This window comes from Bubalus bubalis, chromosome 16 (genome assembly GCF_019923935.1).
Source record: "Bubalus bubalis isolate 160015118507 breed Murrah chromosome 16, NDDB_SH_1, whole genome shotgun sequence".
NCBI classification, from domain to species: Eukaryota; Metazoa; Chordata; class Mammalia; order Artiodactyla; family Bovidae; genus Bubalus; species Bubalus bubalis.
The window spans coordinates 70136571-70154581 of NC_059172.1; the positions used below are offsets into that span (position 1 = coordinate 70136571).

General features: G+C 44.4%; 1 protein-coding gene across 2 annotated transcripts in view; it reads left to right on the top strand.

Annotated features, from left to right (window-relative positions):
* The window catches only part of ENDOD1 (endonuclease domain containing 1), a 36165-nt gene extending 19472 nt beyond the window's left edge, over positions 1–16693 (top strand). For both annotated transcript variants that reach the window (XM_006080376.4, XM_044929782.2), the window contains exon 2: positions 12523–16693. In XM_006080376.4, coding sequence (XP_006080438.2) covers positions 12523–13725 — 1203 coding nt within the window. In that variant the 3' untranslated portion in view covers positions 13726–16693. The remainder of the gene's footprint in view (positions 1–12522) is intronic.
* The last annotated feature ends 1318 nt before the right edge of the window (positions 16694–18011 follow it).

The following is an 18011-nucleotide window of genomic DNA, read 5'->3' on the forward strand; positions in this document are numbered from 1 at the left end:
TGCTACATGTCTGGAGACCTAGGCTGTCCCACCTTCCCAGTGCCCCTTCTTCTTGGGGGTTTGTGGGGGGCTGATGGAGCATCTTTGCTCACCCCTGTGGGCCCTACTTCTCCTGCTGAGACCATGTTCCTCCCCTGCCTTTATGTAAAGTAAAGTCACTCAGTCGTGCCCGACTCTTTGTGACCCTGTGGACTGTGGCCCACCAGGCTCCTCTGTCCATGGGATTCTCCAGGCAAGAATACTGGAGTGGGTTGCCATTTCCTTCTCCAGGGGGTCTTCCCGACCCAGGGATGGAACCCAGGTCTCCTGCATTGCAGGCAGATACTTTACCCTCTGAGTCACTAGGGAAGACTGCTTAAATGCAGGTCTGTCTGCAGCCTCTTCTTGCCCAAACCCAGCCACGTCCACCACCTGTCTTCCTTCCTGAGCCCGCTGGGGAAATTGCCCTCTGAATCCTCATGAATGACTCTCTCATCATCACAGCCCTCGACCCTTGTCTCCATCCTTCCTTTTCCTTTCTGTGCAGGTGTCGTGCACTGCTGATCCTCCTCTAGCCAAAGCTCTGTCCTCCCTTGACTTCGACATGATACTGGATGACTGATTCTCCCGCAGCTCCATCAGTTTCCAGTTGCCCCTCCTGCCCACCCTCCACCTCATCCTCTAGTGCCTCCTTCCTCACTGCCCTCACCTAGAGGCTGGGCTGCTGCTGTGGTGGGGCTAGGACCTTTTGAATCTGAGAATGCCGGGCACGGCCTTGGCCGTGCCACTGACAAATTGAGTGGCCTCGTACCTGCCCCTTACCCAAGTTTTAGTTTTTCTGTGTGTAAAGTGGACATGATGATACTAGTTACCTGGTGGGGTTTTGTGGAGAGTCAATGGGTTGATGACTCATTTGAAAAGACCCTGATGCTGGGAGGGATTGAGGGCAGGAGGAGAAGGGGACGACAGAGGATGAGATGGTTGGATGGCATCACCGACTCAGTGGACATAGGTTTGGGTGGACTCTGGGAGTTGGTGATGGACAGGGAGGCCTGGCTTGCTGCGGTTCATGGGGTCGCAAAGAGTCAGACACGGCTGAGTGACTGAGCTGAACTGAATGCGTTGCTGCACTGCAGTGTTTTCTAAATAATAGTCATTTGCACCCCTGCTTCACCAGAGTCCAGCTTGTACTGCTATTTTCTTGAGATTTGGTCTTTACATTGACTTTAAGTCAAGTCATTGGAAAACAAATTTAGTCTTATCCTAAATAATCATATCCTTGAAATTGTGTGTAGGAATTATTGGTTATATCTTCCCAGGAGAAATTAAACATGAATGCATAGCTATTAAAATAGAAGCATCCATTGGTTCACTTCTCGCTGTCCACAAGAAACCACAGAGTTATAGGCACTGTCCTGCGAATCTTACATGAGTCATGCCCCAGTGCCCCGACCCCAGGATGCGTGTGCACCAGGATGAGCCTTTATCTCTCTGTGGCCAAACTTGCTTTCATGCCCAAGCTCCAGTCATGTATCTCCAGCTGCTATAAAATGTTTCTGCCTGTCAGCTTGGTCCCTTTTAGAGGTCAGCCTGTTCACTTTCCCTCCATTGCCCTTTGTTTTCAGGTGACCTGGGCTCCGGAGTTGACATCATCTTTCACCTTCTGGGGACCCTTCTGGGTCCACCTCCACATCCTGGGGCACCTTCTTTCCAAAGTTACGCACATGTCCTTTCCTTTCCATTCCCTCAGCTACCTCACGGTCTTTCCTGCCCAGTGTGGGTAGGTGTACATTTCCCTGGAATTACACGTTCCTAAGGAAGCAACAGTTAGAACTGGACATGGAACAACAGACTGGTTCCAAATAGGAAAAGGAGTACGTCAAGGCTGTATATTGTCACCCTGCTTATTTAACTTCTATGCAGAGTACATCATGAGAAACGCTGGGCTGGAAGAAGCACAAGCTGGAATCAAGACTGCTGGGAGAAATATTAATAACCTCAGATATGCAGGTGACACCACCCTTATGGCAGAAAGAGAAGAGGAACTAAAAAGCCTCTTGATGAAAGTGAAAGAGGAGAGTGAAAAAGTTGGCTTAAAGCTCAATATTCAGAAAACGAAGATCATGGCATCTGGTCCCATCACTTCATGGCAAATAGATGGGGAAACAGTGGAAACAGTGTCAGACTTTATTTTTTGGTTCTCCCAAATCACTGCAGATGGTGATTGCAGCCATGAAATTAAAAGAGGCTTACTCCTTGGAAGGAAAGTTATGACCAACCTAGATAACATATTCAAAAGCAGAGACATTACTTTGCCAACAAAGGTCCAGCTAGTCAAAGCTATGGTTTTTCCAATGGTCATGTATGGATGTGAGAGTTGGACTATAAAGAAAGCTGAGCACAGAAGAATTGATGCATTTGAACTGTGGTGTTGGAGAAGACTTTTGAGAGTCCCTTGGATTGCAAGGAGATCCAACCGGTCCATCTTAAAGGAGATCAGTCCTGGGTGTTCTTTGGAAGGACTGATGCTGAACCTGAAACTCCAATACTTTGGCCACCTCATGCGAAGAGTTCACTCATTGGAAAAGACCCTGATGCTAGGAGAAATTGGGGGCAGGAGGAGAAGGGGCCTACAGAGGATGAGATGGCTTGATGGCATCACCAACTCGATGGACATGAGTTTGAGTGGACTCTGGGAGTTGGTGATGGACAGGGAGGCCTGGTGTGCTGCGATTCATGGGGTTGCAAAGAATCAGACACGACTGAGCGACTGAACTGACTGAATGATGCTCTGGCCTTAGGGAATGTACAGATCAAGTCCAGACTCGAAAACGCAGCATTGAAAGGACCCAGAGAGCAGAGTGGAGCTGGAGAGCTTTATGGTCGCTGAAGTCAGACCACGTGGGTTTGCAAACTCGGCCTCCCTCATCGACAGTGTGATATCCACCTGCTACTCAGTGATTGAGCCTACATTACACTTTCTACAGAGGAGGTAGTAGGGATCCTGTTAGGATTAAAGAAGGTATGTCCTGTAACACACTTACATGGTGCCCACTACCTAGAGAGCACTCGGTGAGCTTTAGTTGTGATTATTCTATGACGAGTTATCTGTGTATCAGATCATTTATAATCTGGTCCCCTGGTATCCCTCCCAGTTAAAGCTTTTCCTTTCTCAGAGTCCCATTTTCACAGACTCCCCATCTCTCAAGCCTTTGTGCAGATGTCTCCTTAAGCCATACTGACCTTTCTGTTTCTCTATCAAAACCTTGCATATCCTTCTAACCCTGCCTCAACTTTTGTTTTCTCCAAAAGCTAAAGATATCTTATCTTCTCTGACTGTTTATGGTGTCCTTCCTTCCTCTGGAATCTGATTGCTCTTTTTCTTTATAACATTTATTTGGCAGTTAACTTTATCTGGTTTTTCCTTGGTTTCCTACTTAGTTTTGTATGTGTCTGTGTCTTGCTTCCCTAAGTAGACGGTGAGTTTCTTGATGCCATTTGGAGGTATGTGAGGCAGGGATTCAGAGCAGCAGCTGTGACATCACCACTCACCACCTATGTGACCTTGAGTATGCTACTTAATCTTCATGTGCCTCAGTTTCTCCACTTGTCAAAAAATGATATTAATAGTACCTAGTTTTTGTGGGTTTAGATGAGTGAGTACTTGGTGCAGCTACTTACTGATTTAGTACTGTGAAATTCTTAGAATAGTGCCTGCCGTGTATTACTCACTAAGTGTTGCTGATTGTTATTGTTACCATTCCTCCTGCTTTCTCCTACAGTAGCACTCACACATAAATAGCCTCAATCCATATTGTTGAATGGGCGCCTATTTCCCCTCCAGTTCTCCTTCTCAATTTTCTCCTCATCTATTTTTCTTCCATGCATACTAGCAGGAAAATTGAAAGGCTCCTTTTATTTAATTCCAAAGGAGGGGGAAAACAATCCCATGGGTTTAAGTAGCTTTGGCTGTCTGCTAAAGTAAACAGACCAACTCATTGAGAGAAACAGGTTTTTTTCTTGGCATTAAATTTGAAAAGGAATTTATTATAAAGTTGTTTATGGGGCAGGATGCTGGTGGATGCAGAGTGCTCATTCGTCTAAAACTTGTTGCGATTAGGAAAAAAAAAAAATCCATTAAACACAGGCGCTGTATCAAATAACACTGGCAGCCCAGGAGGACTAGGTCAATAGAGAGGCAGATTACACAGAGAGCTTTGTACCTGTCCCTTCATCCAGGGAGTCTGCTGAGAAACCAAAGAGAAAGATAAGTGGTGCTTGCAAAAGGGCAAGGGCAGCCCCAAAACTGTAATCTGAAATTACTTCTTACATCATAGGTGTATTTTTGTCTTTAGGGAGCAGTGTTGTTGGTAATTTAGTGTAATTGCAGTGACCAGCTCATTAGACTGTGTCTGCAGAGAGCCTGGAAAGAAACAAAAAACACCTGCCCTTTATGTGACAGTGTCTCAAAGAATGCATTCGACTTTTACATCAAATATTCTTATTGTTTTCAGTACAGTTTTCCATACATGAGTCAGAGATTTTAGTTACACACACACTTGGCTGTTCCTTCAGAAAGTGAGAACCTACTAAGACATGGTGGTTGTTTCATAGAGTTTAGTAAGCATGATGATGGGGGAAGCTGTTATAACTGATTTTATTTAGACTTTCAGATGAGTCTTTAACAAATGACATTAGAACCACAGTCATCTTGAGATCAAAACAAAGTTTTGTCATAAGTTAAAAAAGCGGCTTTAAGACAGGAAGTAGAAATCGTGATGGACGTTTCTCCCAGTGGAGATCAGTTAGCAGACTGTTCTAAGACCCTGGGATTTAATAGGTTTTATGATGAGATGGAAGAGTGATTTCATAATGGAATATCCATTTTTAATGACTCCAAATTGCAAATACAAAATCAATGAAAATGAATTTGAATAAGACAGAAATACCTATATGAAGAGATGAGAGAATTATAGCTAATAGATAAAGCAAAGGAATTAGTAAAAAATAAACAAAAACCAAACAGGTTGTTTGTAAGCTGGCTGGTGTGTTTTGGCAAAGGGCTGGGAGTCCTTCTGTCTTATTCTTAGTGAGAGAGTTCAGCCTGTAAAGTTCTTGACACATCAGAGAAAGGTCTTGGAAGGTACTGTTCTACTTAGACCACACGGGAGGTGGCCTAAATATAAAAGAAGGAGATTTAAGCAAAGTAAGTAAATTTGGGGATGATAAATCTATAGTGAGTTATAAAAGTAAACAAGGCATGCTTTAGCAGAAACTTTATAACCTTAGACAAAGTTCCTGGGCAGGTGTGCAGTTCCTCTCCTCCCACTGCAATCACATAGAAATGTTGAATTTTAAAATTATCTATATATTTAAATTAAATTCATATTTCAGCCAAAAAGTAAGAAGAAATTTTCAGGTGCCAGAAATATATAAGAAATCAATAGCCAAAGCTGTGTGTGGGAGGACACGTAGATGCTAGGGGCTAGGGCTCTATACTGCCTGTGGACAGACGTCAAGGTTACATAACCTATTCATGATGTGGGTCTGGAGCTGAGCTCTCCAGGTAAAGCTGGGGGCTGGCAGACTGTTGCAGCTTTGGTGAACCAGGCAGGAAAGCTACTTGCAAGTTGTTATAGGAAGTAGCTGCCTACACCATGTCATTAGTGGAAACAGTCAACCTCCAGAAGTAAGCCTGAAGCTGTCATTTTTCCTTGTATGGGTCCAGATGTGCACTGCTTACTCCATGTGGAAACCCTAACCTATGAAAAAACTCAGAAGCTAGTCCAGAATCATTGAACTCTTTAGAGCTCCAGCAGAGGCAACTGCAAATGCAGTCCTATTAGATTTGGTTTTGTTTCCATTTTTGTCTTTTTTTTTTTTTTTTCAGCAGACCATCATGGACCTTTTATGAAGACAAGCTCATGGGCAAACATTGCAGAGCACTTAAGTATATACACCACCCTAAAGTCAAGCAATAGGAGCAACAAAATAAACTGAAAAGCCAAATAAAATAGACAGATCTTAAAGGGAATTTAAGAATATCTAAGAAAGATAGAAAAAAAAAAAAGAATTTCTCAAGAGAAAAAAACCAACAACAGAATTTTCAATAGAACCAAATAGAAATGCTAGGAAAGAAAGAAGAGTCATTGAAATGAGAAACAAAAAGAAAAAAGAAAAATACCTCAACAAAATAGGTATTAAACTAAACATAGCTAAGGAGAGACTCAGTGCCTTGGAAGATAGATCTAGGGACTCACCTGGAATGCTATATAGAGAGTTAATAAGATATAAATAGCTCAGATGGTTAAGAATCTGCCTGCAATGCAAGAGACCCAGCTTCAGTCCCTGGGTTGAAAAGATCCTCTGGAGAAGGGAACGGCTACCCACTCCGGTCTTTTTGCCTGGAGGCGTCCATAGATAGAGGAGCCTGGAGGGCTACAGTACATGGGGTCTCAGAGTCAGACCTGATGGAACAAATAATGCACAACACTATGAAAAAGAACGTAAGTCACAAAAAAGGATAGAAAGAGAGGCTTTGATATGATTGGATCCTCAGAGGAGAGAATAGAGAGTTCATTGAAGATCAGTGTATGGTCTCATAAAACATTCCTTGGCATTTTGGTCAGAGATTTAAGACTGTGTTCCCTGGTGGCTCAGACAGTAAAGTGTCACCCTGCAATGCAGGAGACCTGGGTTCGATCCCTGGGTCAGGAAGTTCGCCTGGAGAAGGAAATAGCAACCCACTTCAGTATTCTGGCCTGGAGAATCCCATGGACGGAGGAGCCTGGCGGGCTACAGTCCATGGGGTCGCAAAGAGACGGACACGACTGAGCAACTTCCCTCATAAGACTCTGTTAGATAAGCCTTGAGAAATCTATTATTTATTTTCTGTTTTAATTCTGACTGGCAGCATCCACACTGATTTATGTACAGTATATACATCACTGTATTGAACTGTGACCAGGCAAGACAGTCCTAGAATGCCTGACAGTTTTTCTCCGTGACGTTTCACTGTGCTTACTGTTCTCTGTTACAGCTGCTGGTGAGGAGAAAGAGAACAAGTAGCCATGTAAGGTGCTAATAGAACCAACGTCTCTGGGAGACCAGCCAGCTGCCCACTTTCTAAGGGTAGTAGTATGCTTCCCTCATAGCTCATTTGGTAAAGAGTCTGACTGCAATGCAAGAGATGTGGGTTTGATCCCTGGGTCAGGAAGATCCCCTGGAGAAGGAAATGGCAACCCACTCCAGTATTCTGGCCTGGAGAATCCCGTGGACAGAGGAGCCTGGCGGGCTATGGTGTATGGAGTCACAAGAGTCAGGACATGACTGAGCGACTGAGTGCAAGCGTGCAAGCTGGAAACTACTCTGATCGGCTGCTCCTGCCTGAGCTGCCACCTTCCTTGGCTTGTGAAGCTGGCGGCTGAGCTTTTATGTGCTCTGGGCAAAGGCAGAAAGCAAGCCTGAGGGCCAATCTGCACGTGTTCCCATTCACCTTCCCCTTTCCACTCTCCCTTCTTTCTGGGGACTGCAACCCCAGGGCGCTCAGACACCGGCTTCTCTCCCTGTACATTTAAGGAATTTCATTTATTCCATGTCATAGAGAGAAAAGGAGACAGTGATTTCTTTTTCTGTTTGGTTTTCCACTCTCTGGCATATAAAACTGGTACAGCAGTGTCCGTTAATATGGGGAAAGCATGGCTTAGTCATAAAGAATGTGTGCTTTAGGAATAAAATGACTGACCTCAGTTCAAATTCTGTCCTGCTAATTATTGGATGACTTTGGAAAAATTCACCTTTCTGTGTTTTAGTTTTCCCACCTGTAAAATCAGGTAGAAAAAAAACACCTTCTGTAACATTATATTGAAATCATTTAATTGGTAGTTAAGAAAAATTAGTCCCTGACCTCCTGCTGTATTGCTATATAGGTACCGGGTGCAGACATTCTATCTTCATTTCCAGCACTATATTCTACCCTGTCATCAAACCATAGGGCCAATTTGGGGTTCATAACAATACAGTGACCATGGATGTGGGGTTCTGAAGAAGGCCAGGAAAAGGGAAAGGAAGAAGAGCTCTCTCCTGCCTGTGCGTCCGGACCACATCGTTTAGTTTCTGCTTTGCCTGCAGAGGCTCAGAGCAGGGAGGTGCACAGCGCCCACTGCAGAATTAGGTCCCAACCTCTGCAGTCACCTCGGTTCATCCTGGCCCGTTCCCATGTACCTGCGAGCTGCGGGCAGAACAGACTCCATTATGGCAGATATCTGGAGCCCATTGAACTCAAGTGGCCTGAGAGGATGTGGAAGCACCCAGCTTAGTCTCCTCTGACCTTAGCCACGGGAGACCACGCTCTGAAGTTTGGGAGTAAATCAACCCACAATCCTGGTTTCTGTCCAAGAGCAGGATGTTGTAGGCTGTCTCTTACACACATGCACACACACACCCCCAATCTCGCTCTCTTCTTTTATCCCCCCTCTCTTTTATCCCTCCCCTTTTCTTTACCTGCCTGCCCTTTTTGGTTCCTTCCCCTTCTTTATCTAAGACTCTCTTCTCTGTTTGTGTTCCAACCTGCCTTCTGTCCTTGAAGGCATTATTTCATCCCTGGGTGGCTCTTGGACAGAAGATGAACCAGTGTGTTGCCCTATGCTCTGTCACCGGCTACCATTAAAAAAAAAAACCCAGCTCCAGGCTTCCTCTAGATGGGATAAAGAAGCTACACCAGGCTAAATGCAGACACAGTACCCTAGTAAGAGGGAGAATAAACAGGCACCCTAAAATTCCTTCCACCCAAGACTCTACAATCTTGGCTCTGCCATACCTTGATCTCATGATTCAGGAATGAGGCAGATATTTCCATGGGTTGTATCTTCTGGCTATAGGAAAGCAAGGGCAGCTTTACAAAATGGATGAGCTTCTGTCCTCTAGGGGTGTGGTGGAAGTGGGGACCATCCAGGATCATTTCTTTTTTTTTTTTTTTTTAATCAAATATCATTTATTGCATTCTAATCTTGGTTAAATTGTTTATATTGTTAGTTTAATCTGGTTTGAATTTTTAAACTTTAATCCTTGTTTTTTTTTTAATTTTATTTTATTTTTAAACTTTACATAATTGTATTAGTTTTGCCAAATATCAAAATGAATCCGCCACAGGTATACATGTGTTCCCCATCCTGAACCCTCCTCCCTCCCCATTCCATCCCTCTGGGTCGTCCCAGTGCACCAGCCCCAAGCATCCAGTATCATGCATCGAACCTGGACTGGCAACTCATTTCATACATGATATTTTACATGTTTCAATGCCATTCTCCCAAATCTTCCCACCCTCTCCCTCTCTCACAGAGTCTCTCCACTATTGATTCCACCTCATCTCATTTGGGTCACCTCTAACTCCCTCCTCCCTCTTCTCTCTTCCATGTAACGCTGTGAACCTCTCCGAGTGACCCTCACAGTAGAGAAACTTTTCATCTTTAACGTAGATGTTTTATCAGTGGTGCTGTATAGAAGGAGAAGTTTTGAAACTACTGTAAAAATAAGACCGATAACTGGAAGTAGGAGGCTTAAGTCCAAACCCTGACTCCAGGGAACTCCTGACTCCAAGGAACAGTAATTGACAGGAGCTCATCAAACGCCTCCATACGGACACTGAAACCAAGCACCACACAAGGGCCAACAAGTTCCAGGGCAAGACATACCAAGCAAATTCTCCAGCAACAAAGGAACACAGCCCTGAGCTTCAAGATACAGGCTGCCCAAAGTCACCCCAAAACCATAGACATCTCATAACACATTACTGGACATTTCATTACACTCCAGAGAGAAGAAATATAGCTCCATCCACCAGAACATCGACACAAGCTTCCCTAACCAGGAAACCGTGACAAGCCACCTGTACAAACCCACACACAGTGAGGAAACGCCACAATAAAGAGAACTCCACAAACTGCCAGAATACAGAAAGGACACCCCAAACTCAGCAATTTAAACAAGATGAAGAGACAGAGAAATAGCCAGCAGATAAAGGAACAGGATAAATGCCCACCAAACCAAACAAAAGAGGAAGAGATAGGGAATCTACCTGATAAAGAATTCCGAATAATGATAGTGAAATTGATCCAAAATCTTGAAATTAAAATGGAATCACAGATAAATAGCCTGGAGGCAAGGATTGAGAAGATGCAAGAAAGGTTTAACAAGGACTTAGAAGAAATAAAAAAGAGTCAATATATAATGAATAATGCAATAAGTGAAATTAAAAACACTCTGGAGGCAACAAATAGTAGAAGAACAGAGGCAGAAGATAGGATTAGTGAATTAGAAGATAGAATGGTAGAAATAAATGAATCAGAGAGGATAAAAGAAAAACGAATTAGAAGAAATGAGGACAATCTCAGAGACCTCCAGGACAATATTAAACGCTACAACATTCGAATCATAGGGGTCCCAGAAGAAGAAGACAAAAAGAAAGACCATGACAAAATACTTGAGGAGATAATAGTTGAAAACTTCCCTAAAATGGGGAAGGAAATAATCACCCAAGTCCAAGAAACCCAGAGAGTCCCAAACAGGATAAACCCAAGGCGAAACACCCCAAGACACATATTAATCAAATTAACAAAGATCAAACACAAAGAACAAATATTAAAAGCAGCAAGAGGATCATTTCTAATTCGAAGTCTGGGGGTGGGGACAGAACGACCTTGAAGGGTGAGGCTATGGAATACTCCATTAGCTTTCATGACTATTCCTGCTTTCACACCACCTTGCTCGTCTGTTGCCCTCACTAAAGCTACACATGTGTGCATGAGCATGCCTACATTTGCTGTTGCAGAGCTGGAGAAATGTAGAGTGGGTTGCCCTCCCCACGTGAGGTACAGCAATCCACATGGCCTTGGCCCTCTTGGGTTTAGCAAGTGGCACCAACTCTAGGGAATCAATTAGTCAGAATTTACTTCTTTTAATTCATTTCTTTTTTTCCTTTTGCAAGTAACATATATATCATTTGCAGGTTGATGTAGGTAAGAGGTATACCAAGAGAAACAAGAAAACAAGGGAAAAAGTCTATCACTTGTATCCTTGGGAGTTGATCAGCCATAATGGACATTTTCATGTGTTTCAGACTTTTTTCTTGCTCATTTTTAGGCTTAAATTAATTTAAGCCTATTTAATTTAATTTTATAATCCATTTAATTTAATAATCTGCCATTTAATTTTATAATCTGCCTTTTCCTTTCAAAATTATAGCACATATTTCCCTATCATTACAAGTGCTTTTTAATGGCTTTGAGATATTTCCTTGCTGGATATAACACTATTTAACTGTTCCTAGTTTTTGAAAATGTAGGTTGGTTCAGCTTCCTGCTATTATAAATACTGCAGTGATCAGTTAATACTGATCTCAGATTAACAAGAGTGCCTTGAGAGTCTCAAGTAGTAACGAATCCACCTGCCAATGCAGGACACATGGGTTCGATTCCTGGGTTGGGAAGGTTCCCTGGAAAAGGAAATGGAAACTTATTCCAATATTCTTGCCTGGAAAATCCCATCGACAGAGGAGCTGGGCAGGCTACAGTCCATAGGTCACAAAGAGTTGGACATGACTTAGTGACTAAAAAACAACAACAAGGTGAGATTCTAGTATGTATCAGTCCTTGACTGGGTCCTATGTACAGGGTCCATGGTGTCAAGAAATTTATAGTCTAATTTGGGAGCTAAAAACAGAGGTTTGGGTCAGTCCTGAGCTCTTTCCTTTCATCTTTTCAGATTGGCAAAGTGAAGTATATATTATACTACTGAATTTAAAATGAATAAGAGCAGAACTAAGAGGGATGTGTGTGTATGTGTATATATATAATTATTGATATTTAGCACATAGCTCGATAAGCCTAGACAGAAACTACATTGTTAATAATAGCAAATATTATGAGGAGATGAAGTTCAAAGAGCAGCTGGTCAAATTTTATCTTGGCCTGGGAAGAATCTAATGTAACTGACAATAATCTATACATGTCCCTCTATTTGATTTAAATTCTCTAGAGTTGATTGCTCTTTGTATATCCCAAAATATGCAAAATTCACTTAAGACTGCGTTCTTTAAATTGCAGCTCACATTGGTGGCTGATTATCTGAATTCCAGTTCTGATTTTTACAGGCCTGCTGAGATTTACTTTTCCCCTTGCTTTCGTTTTTACAGTCAGTTTGAATCTCATGGAAAAACATTCCCGGAAAAGGGTATGACGTATATAAAACCACAGCAGATTGAAAACCGGTGTTCTGATGGTGTATTTGTGTGAGTGTGTGATAGGTCATTACTGTAGGTCAAGAGTGGAATAGACACAGAGAGTGGAAGAGGATATAGTCGACTTGAAAGATGCTTTCAGACACTAGGGTTGTGGTGTATTAGGATGAAGTGTGTGTGTACTTCCAGACCAAAGTGTTGGAAGTGTCTGTATAGTAGGGACTTCACTAGAGTCTGGGCAGAATGGTCTGAGGATCCCCAGTCTGCTGTCAACAGGGACGTATCTCAACCTCGCTCTCTCTTTTCAGATTGATGACCCCAACAGCAGCCTGGAGGAGGTGACGGATGAGGCTGAGGCCATCAGGTCTGTGAACAAGCTAGGAAGCAACCAAGCCTTGAATGAAGATTTCCTGGGTTCTGATTACCGGACCGGGCAGCTCTACCCGTTCTCCCTCAGCAGTGATCCCCACTCGGCCACCTTCACTCTCACAAATGCGGCTCCGATGACCCCATCCTTCCAGGAAAGGTGGTACATGAATCTCAACAGCCTGATGGAGCGAGCTCTGACCCCGCAGTGTGGCAGCGGGGACGAGCTCTACATCATCACAGGCGCTGTGCCCTCGGACCTCAGGGTCAGAGACAGAGTGAGCATCCCGGAGTTTGTCTGGCTGGCGGCCTGCTGCGCGGTCCCTGGGGGAGGCTGGGCCATGGGCTTTGTCAAGCACACCCGCAACCGGGAGGTCATCGAGGATGTGATGCTGAGGGACCTGGAGAAGCTGCTTCCGTTCCACCTTCAGCTGTTCCAGAACAACTGTGGGGAAAGTGACCAAGACACAGAGAAGATGAAAAAAATCCTGGAGGTGGTTAACCAAGTCCAGGACGAGGAGCGGAGGCTGGACTCTGAGGGGGGCTCCGAGATGCTCTCCAGCGCAAGGGGAACCAGGTCTGCCCTGCCACCTCCGGAGACATCTGGGGAAGGGAGTAGCCTTCTGGGAGGACTCCTGGGCTTTGTCGCTACCCCGTTCATTAAGCTTTGCCAGTTAATTTATTACCTTGCCTTCGGGATCCTGAAGTACACTGTGTATTTCCTCTGGTATGTTACGAAGCAGGTGATTAACGGTCTAGAAAGTTGCCTTTATCGCCTGGGGTCAGCCACCATCACCTACTTCTTGACCATCGGGGAGGAGCTGGGCAGCATTCCCTGGAAGGTCCTCAAAGTCACGGTCAGGATCACCAGGGCCGTGCTCCGGATCCTTTGTTGCCTGCTGAAGGTGGTCTGCCGCATTGTGGGTGTCCCTGTCCGGGTGCTTGTGGACGTGGCCACGTTCCCCGTGTACACCATAGGCGCAGTTCCGATCGTCTGCAGGGACATTGCCATGGGCCTTGGTGGCATCCTCTCTCTGCTCTTTGACACAGCTTTTGGCACCATGGGTGGTCTATTTCAGGTCATCTTTACTGTCTGCAAGCGGGTTGGCTATAAGATTACTTTTGACAATCCTGGGGAGTTATAGAAAAAAAAATAATGAGAGCCCAGTCCCAGTGAATTTGATTTTTTTTTAATAGAGAAAGCTGGAATATTTTGTCTGTACTATGGGTTTCTGTTCACTGTCAATTATATTTTGGCCTTTGGTGGGGGTGTCTGCCTGTTCCAACCTAACCCAAGGACATGTTCAGGGTGGGATTATGTGTAGGTTTCCTGCTGGGATGTGGGTGAACTTCCAAGCCGTCCCCTTCAGTGATTCACTCTGATACAGGAGACCTTGTGAGAGATGCTGGTGTTCATTTGTGATCAGTAAAAATTACAGAAGAAGGAGAATCTGGAAGAGGACCACTTTAAACCAAACTGTCTGAGAAAAGTAGAAAGGAATTTATTCCTGCTATTACTCTCGGAGACTCAAGACAAAACTGATATAAGTATTCCTGGCCAATTTGTTATCATTTTGCTTCTCTTTCTCCCCAGCTCAGCTGACTTGGTGAGGTGCAGACACTTCCTTGTTGAAATAGCTCTCTTAGGATATAGAATCTGTTACATCCCTTAGCTTTCCATGACTCCCGAGAATCTGTAAGGTGGTTTTGTTTCTCCAACGTTGAATTTTGCTGCATTTTTCCTTTGAGTTAATGGTAAGCATTATATGCAAATATGGCATAACAAATTCTGAATGCAAGGACTAAGATTGTTTGCCCCTTGAATGCTACCCAGGTATTAAAAAGGGAGTGCAAAGATCGGACCTCTGCTCTGAATAGGTGCCATAGGTCTGAGGATATCCTTAGCCAAGCTTGGATTAACTTGACATATATTAAATCTCTGGCTGAGAAAATGGAGCTCAAAGACCTACATGTTAAGCTAATATGAAAATTCATATCCTGAAAAATACTAGATCAGTCTTTCTTAAACTTCCAGCAAGTACCCAATAGAGTAAAATGCTCTGATTCTGTCCTTAAATGGTGGTTTTAGTATAAAAGTATAAAAAAATAGTCAGAAAATTATAACTCTTCTGGCCATCTTGGCAAAAAAAAAATCATAGACACATATATCTAAGTTTATATGTATATAATCTTGATTCCGAATCATTATCTCAGGAAATTATTTTTATAGTGTGTTTGATGCTAGAAAACATAACTGTCCAATTAAAGCAAGTTATTTATGAGAGCTAATCTCCAATGTTTTGATCAAGCACTTGTCATTTTAATTCTTGCACTGAAAAACGATAACAGGAGGAAGCCAAAGCTCTCAAACTTTGCTCTGCCTTCCAGAGCTGAGAGGGAATCACCTGGATTTTTCTGAGTGTTCTAGAGAGTTCCTGTGAGGTAGAATAGGACCCAGTGTAAACTACTGATTTGGGGGTGCAGGCCACCGTGCATCTGAAAGTTCAGTGCAGAGATCTGGGTCCAGAAAGGCAATGAGGGGAGAAGGATGGGCAAACTGTCAGCATCAAGTTGATGCCCAAGAAATGTGAGTGTGATGAGAGTTACTTTTTTGCAGAAAAATAATGGAATTGGACCCGAAGTAACAGGGCAGCCAGCAAGCTGCCATCCTGATCAGTTTGTTACATGAGGTAGGTAGTGGGACACCAGGCCTTGAACCTGTCATAGGAAGTAATATACTAGATTATCTAAGACTCTTAAGCAGTATTTTACCAACACTTCTGTTGGTGATTGTAAAAATCTGTAGTCAGGCTTTCCTTCATTTCAGTAGTATGAGGAGCCATGGAGGAGAAGATTTTGCCTTGGTACTGATGGGTCAGGTAGAATCCTGCCAGATGAAAGAAAGGGAATTTCAGAGGGGACCAGAGAGATGGTCTGACCAGAGACAAGCTCGGCCTGACCAAAGCCGCCTCTGATGAGGAAGCTGATGCCTGATGCTAACTGATGGTAGACCAGGAGCCAAGGTCTTCGGCTTGGGTCCTATCCAAGGTGACATCCCACACCTTGGATGTCAGATCTGTGTCTCCCTCGTCTAGGGCGGGGTTTTCTCCATCATCCATCGGATAAACTGGACTCTGATGAATTAAATGGGTTTGGCCCATGTGATAAAGCAACTAGCTGTCCATGTGCACCAGTAGGGTTGCTGCCTCCTGTGGAATTAATGTCCCCTCAGAGTACCTATCTGCATACCGAAAGGCCCATGGGGGCCATCCATGGCAGCTGGAGCCCCTTGGCACCATGCAAGGAGCAGGGCATCTGAACTTTTCTAGAGAACCATTCGAAAATGTCTTCCTTTTCAGTTCCAGTTGTTTTGCGTCTTATTTATTTATTATGGTGTGGCCTTTTTTGAAATCTGGAAAGGGATAATAAAGGGAAAACTAATCCCCAAGGTTGGGTGGCTGAGAGCCTCCACTCCGGACTGTGGGTCTTTGTGCCTGTGGCTCGCCAGCCCCAGCAGGTGGCCAGACCGCTGGCCCCCCAGTGAGCCACTTTGGCCTTTGGGGTGGGATTTTGAATTGACGAGCCCCATTTCTGGCTGGAAGATTTTTCTGTGGCTCTGCTATGTTCTCAGGCCCTTGGAGAGGTCAGCCAGCTCTTCATCATTGCCGAGCTGACTTTCTAGTCTGGATCAGCCACGCCTTCGGACACTCCTCTGTTCCACTGTGCCTTTTGAGTGTTCGCTTCTCACTCAGCATCAGCACTTGCCCCTAAATGCAGATGAAGGGATCTGGAGAAGGAGCTAGAGTGAAACACTGGTCATTCATCCATCCAATGTCCATTTGAACATCTAAGTTGCAGAGATCAACAATACGTGCATCCCATCCTTGAGGAGTTCAGATATCTAGTGGGGAGGACGTGGTGAGCTGATCCATGTACCACATTGTGGTAAGCCTGCAATGGTACTAGCATCCCTGGAGCACAGCAGGAAAACCCACAAAACATGGACGTTGGGGAAGCCTTTATAAAGGGCGTGATGAGTCAATTTGACATTTTCAAGCTATGTACAATGCTGTGCACCTTGCAATGCTCAATAAAATAATTGTTGACAACTCATCAGCTGTTCTGGAAAATATATAAAGGGGGAGAATCTTGGAAGGAGGTTGGGGGTTATCTTTGATTTTTATTTTATTTTTTTCCATTTTCTTCTTGATCAACATTAACTCAAGCCATTTCCACTCCCATCTGGATTTTTTTTTTAAATTTTTTAATCATACATAAGAAAACAGAGAGGTTAGATCAGTGAAACAGGCCCTGGACCTTCTTTTCCATGTTATTTCTCTGAAAAGCTATTTGGGACATGAAATATTTGAAGCACCCAGGAACCTACTGCTTCACTGATTCTGAATCACATAGGAAGTTATAGGAACACTCTAAATTTTTATTTTAGGAACACCCCCCCCCCCCCACCACCACCACAGTGTGAGATATGACACGCAGTCTCTGGAGGGAGGTGGTCTTCTGTGGCCTTTGGTAGGGCACTCAACCCTGGGATGGTTGAGTGGTGGTCTTCTCAACACAGGTGGTCTTCTGTGGCCTTTGGTAGGGCACTCAACCCTGGGATAGCTCTTGCCTTCCCACTGTGGGCTGGGTCTTATGTGTGATTTGATGTCTTGTTCAGCATTTCACCTAAACTTGTCACCCACTGAGGTTTCAAAATGTTACACTAGGAGCTACATAGTGTGGACTCCTTGGTCTTCATAAATGGGCTCTCAGAATTCTCACTGTTTCTCTCTCTAAGTATTTTCTCCCAGATCATGGCTTGATTTCTAATAAATACATTCCAAACCTTTTTTTTTTTTTTTTTTGGAGTATAGCTCATTAACAATGTTGTGATAGGGGGCTTGCCTGCTGGCTCAGTGGTAAAAAATCCGCCTGCCAATGCAGGAGATATGAATTTGATCCCTGATCTGGGAAGATCCCACATGCCAGGGAGCGACTAAGCCTGTGCACCACAACTCCTGAGCCTGCGCGCTCGAGCCCAGGAGCCACAACTGCTGAGCCTGCGCGCTCGAGCCCAGGAGCCACAACTCCTGAGCCTGCGCGCTAGAGCCCAGGAGCCACAACTGCTGAGCCTGCGCGCTAGAGCCCAGGAGCCACAACTGCTGAGCCTGCGCGCTGGAGCCCAGGAGCCACAACTGCTGAGCCTGCGCGCTGGAGCCCAAGAGCCACAACTACTGAGCCCACGTGCTGCAGCTATAGGCTCGCCCTAGAGCCTGTGCTCTGCACCAGGAGAAGCCACCATGATGAGAAGCCCACACACCACAACTAGAGAGGAGCCCCTGCTGCTGGAACTAGAGAAAAGCCCTCACAGCAACGAAGACCCAGCACAGCCAAAAACAATTAAGTAAATAAATTATACATATATAACAAT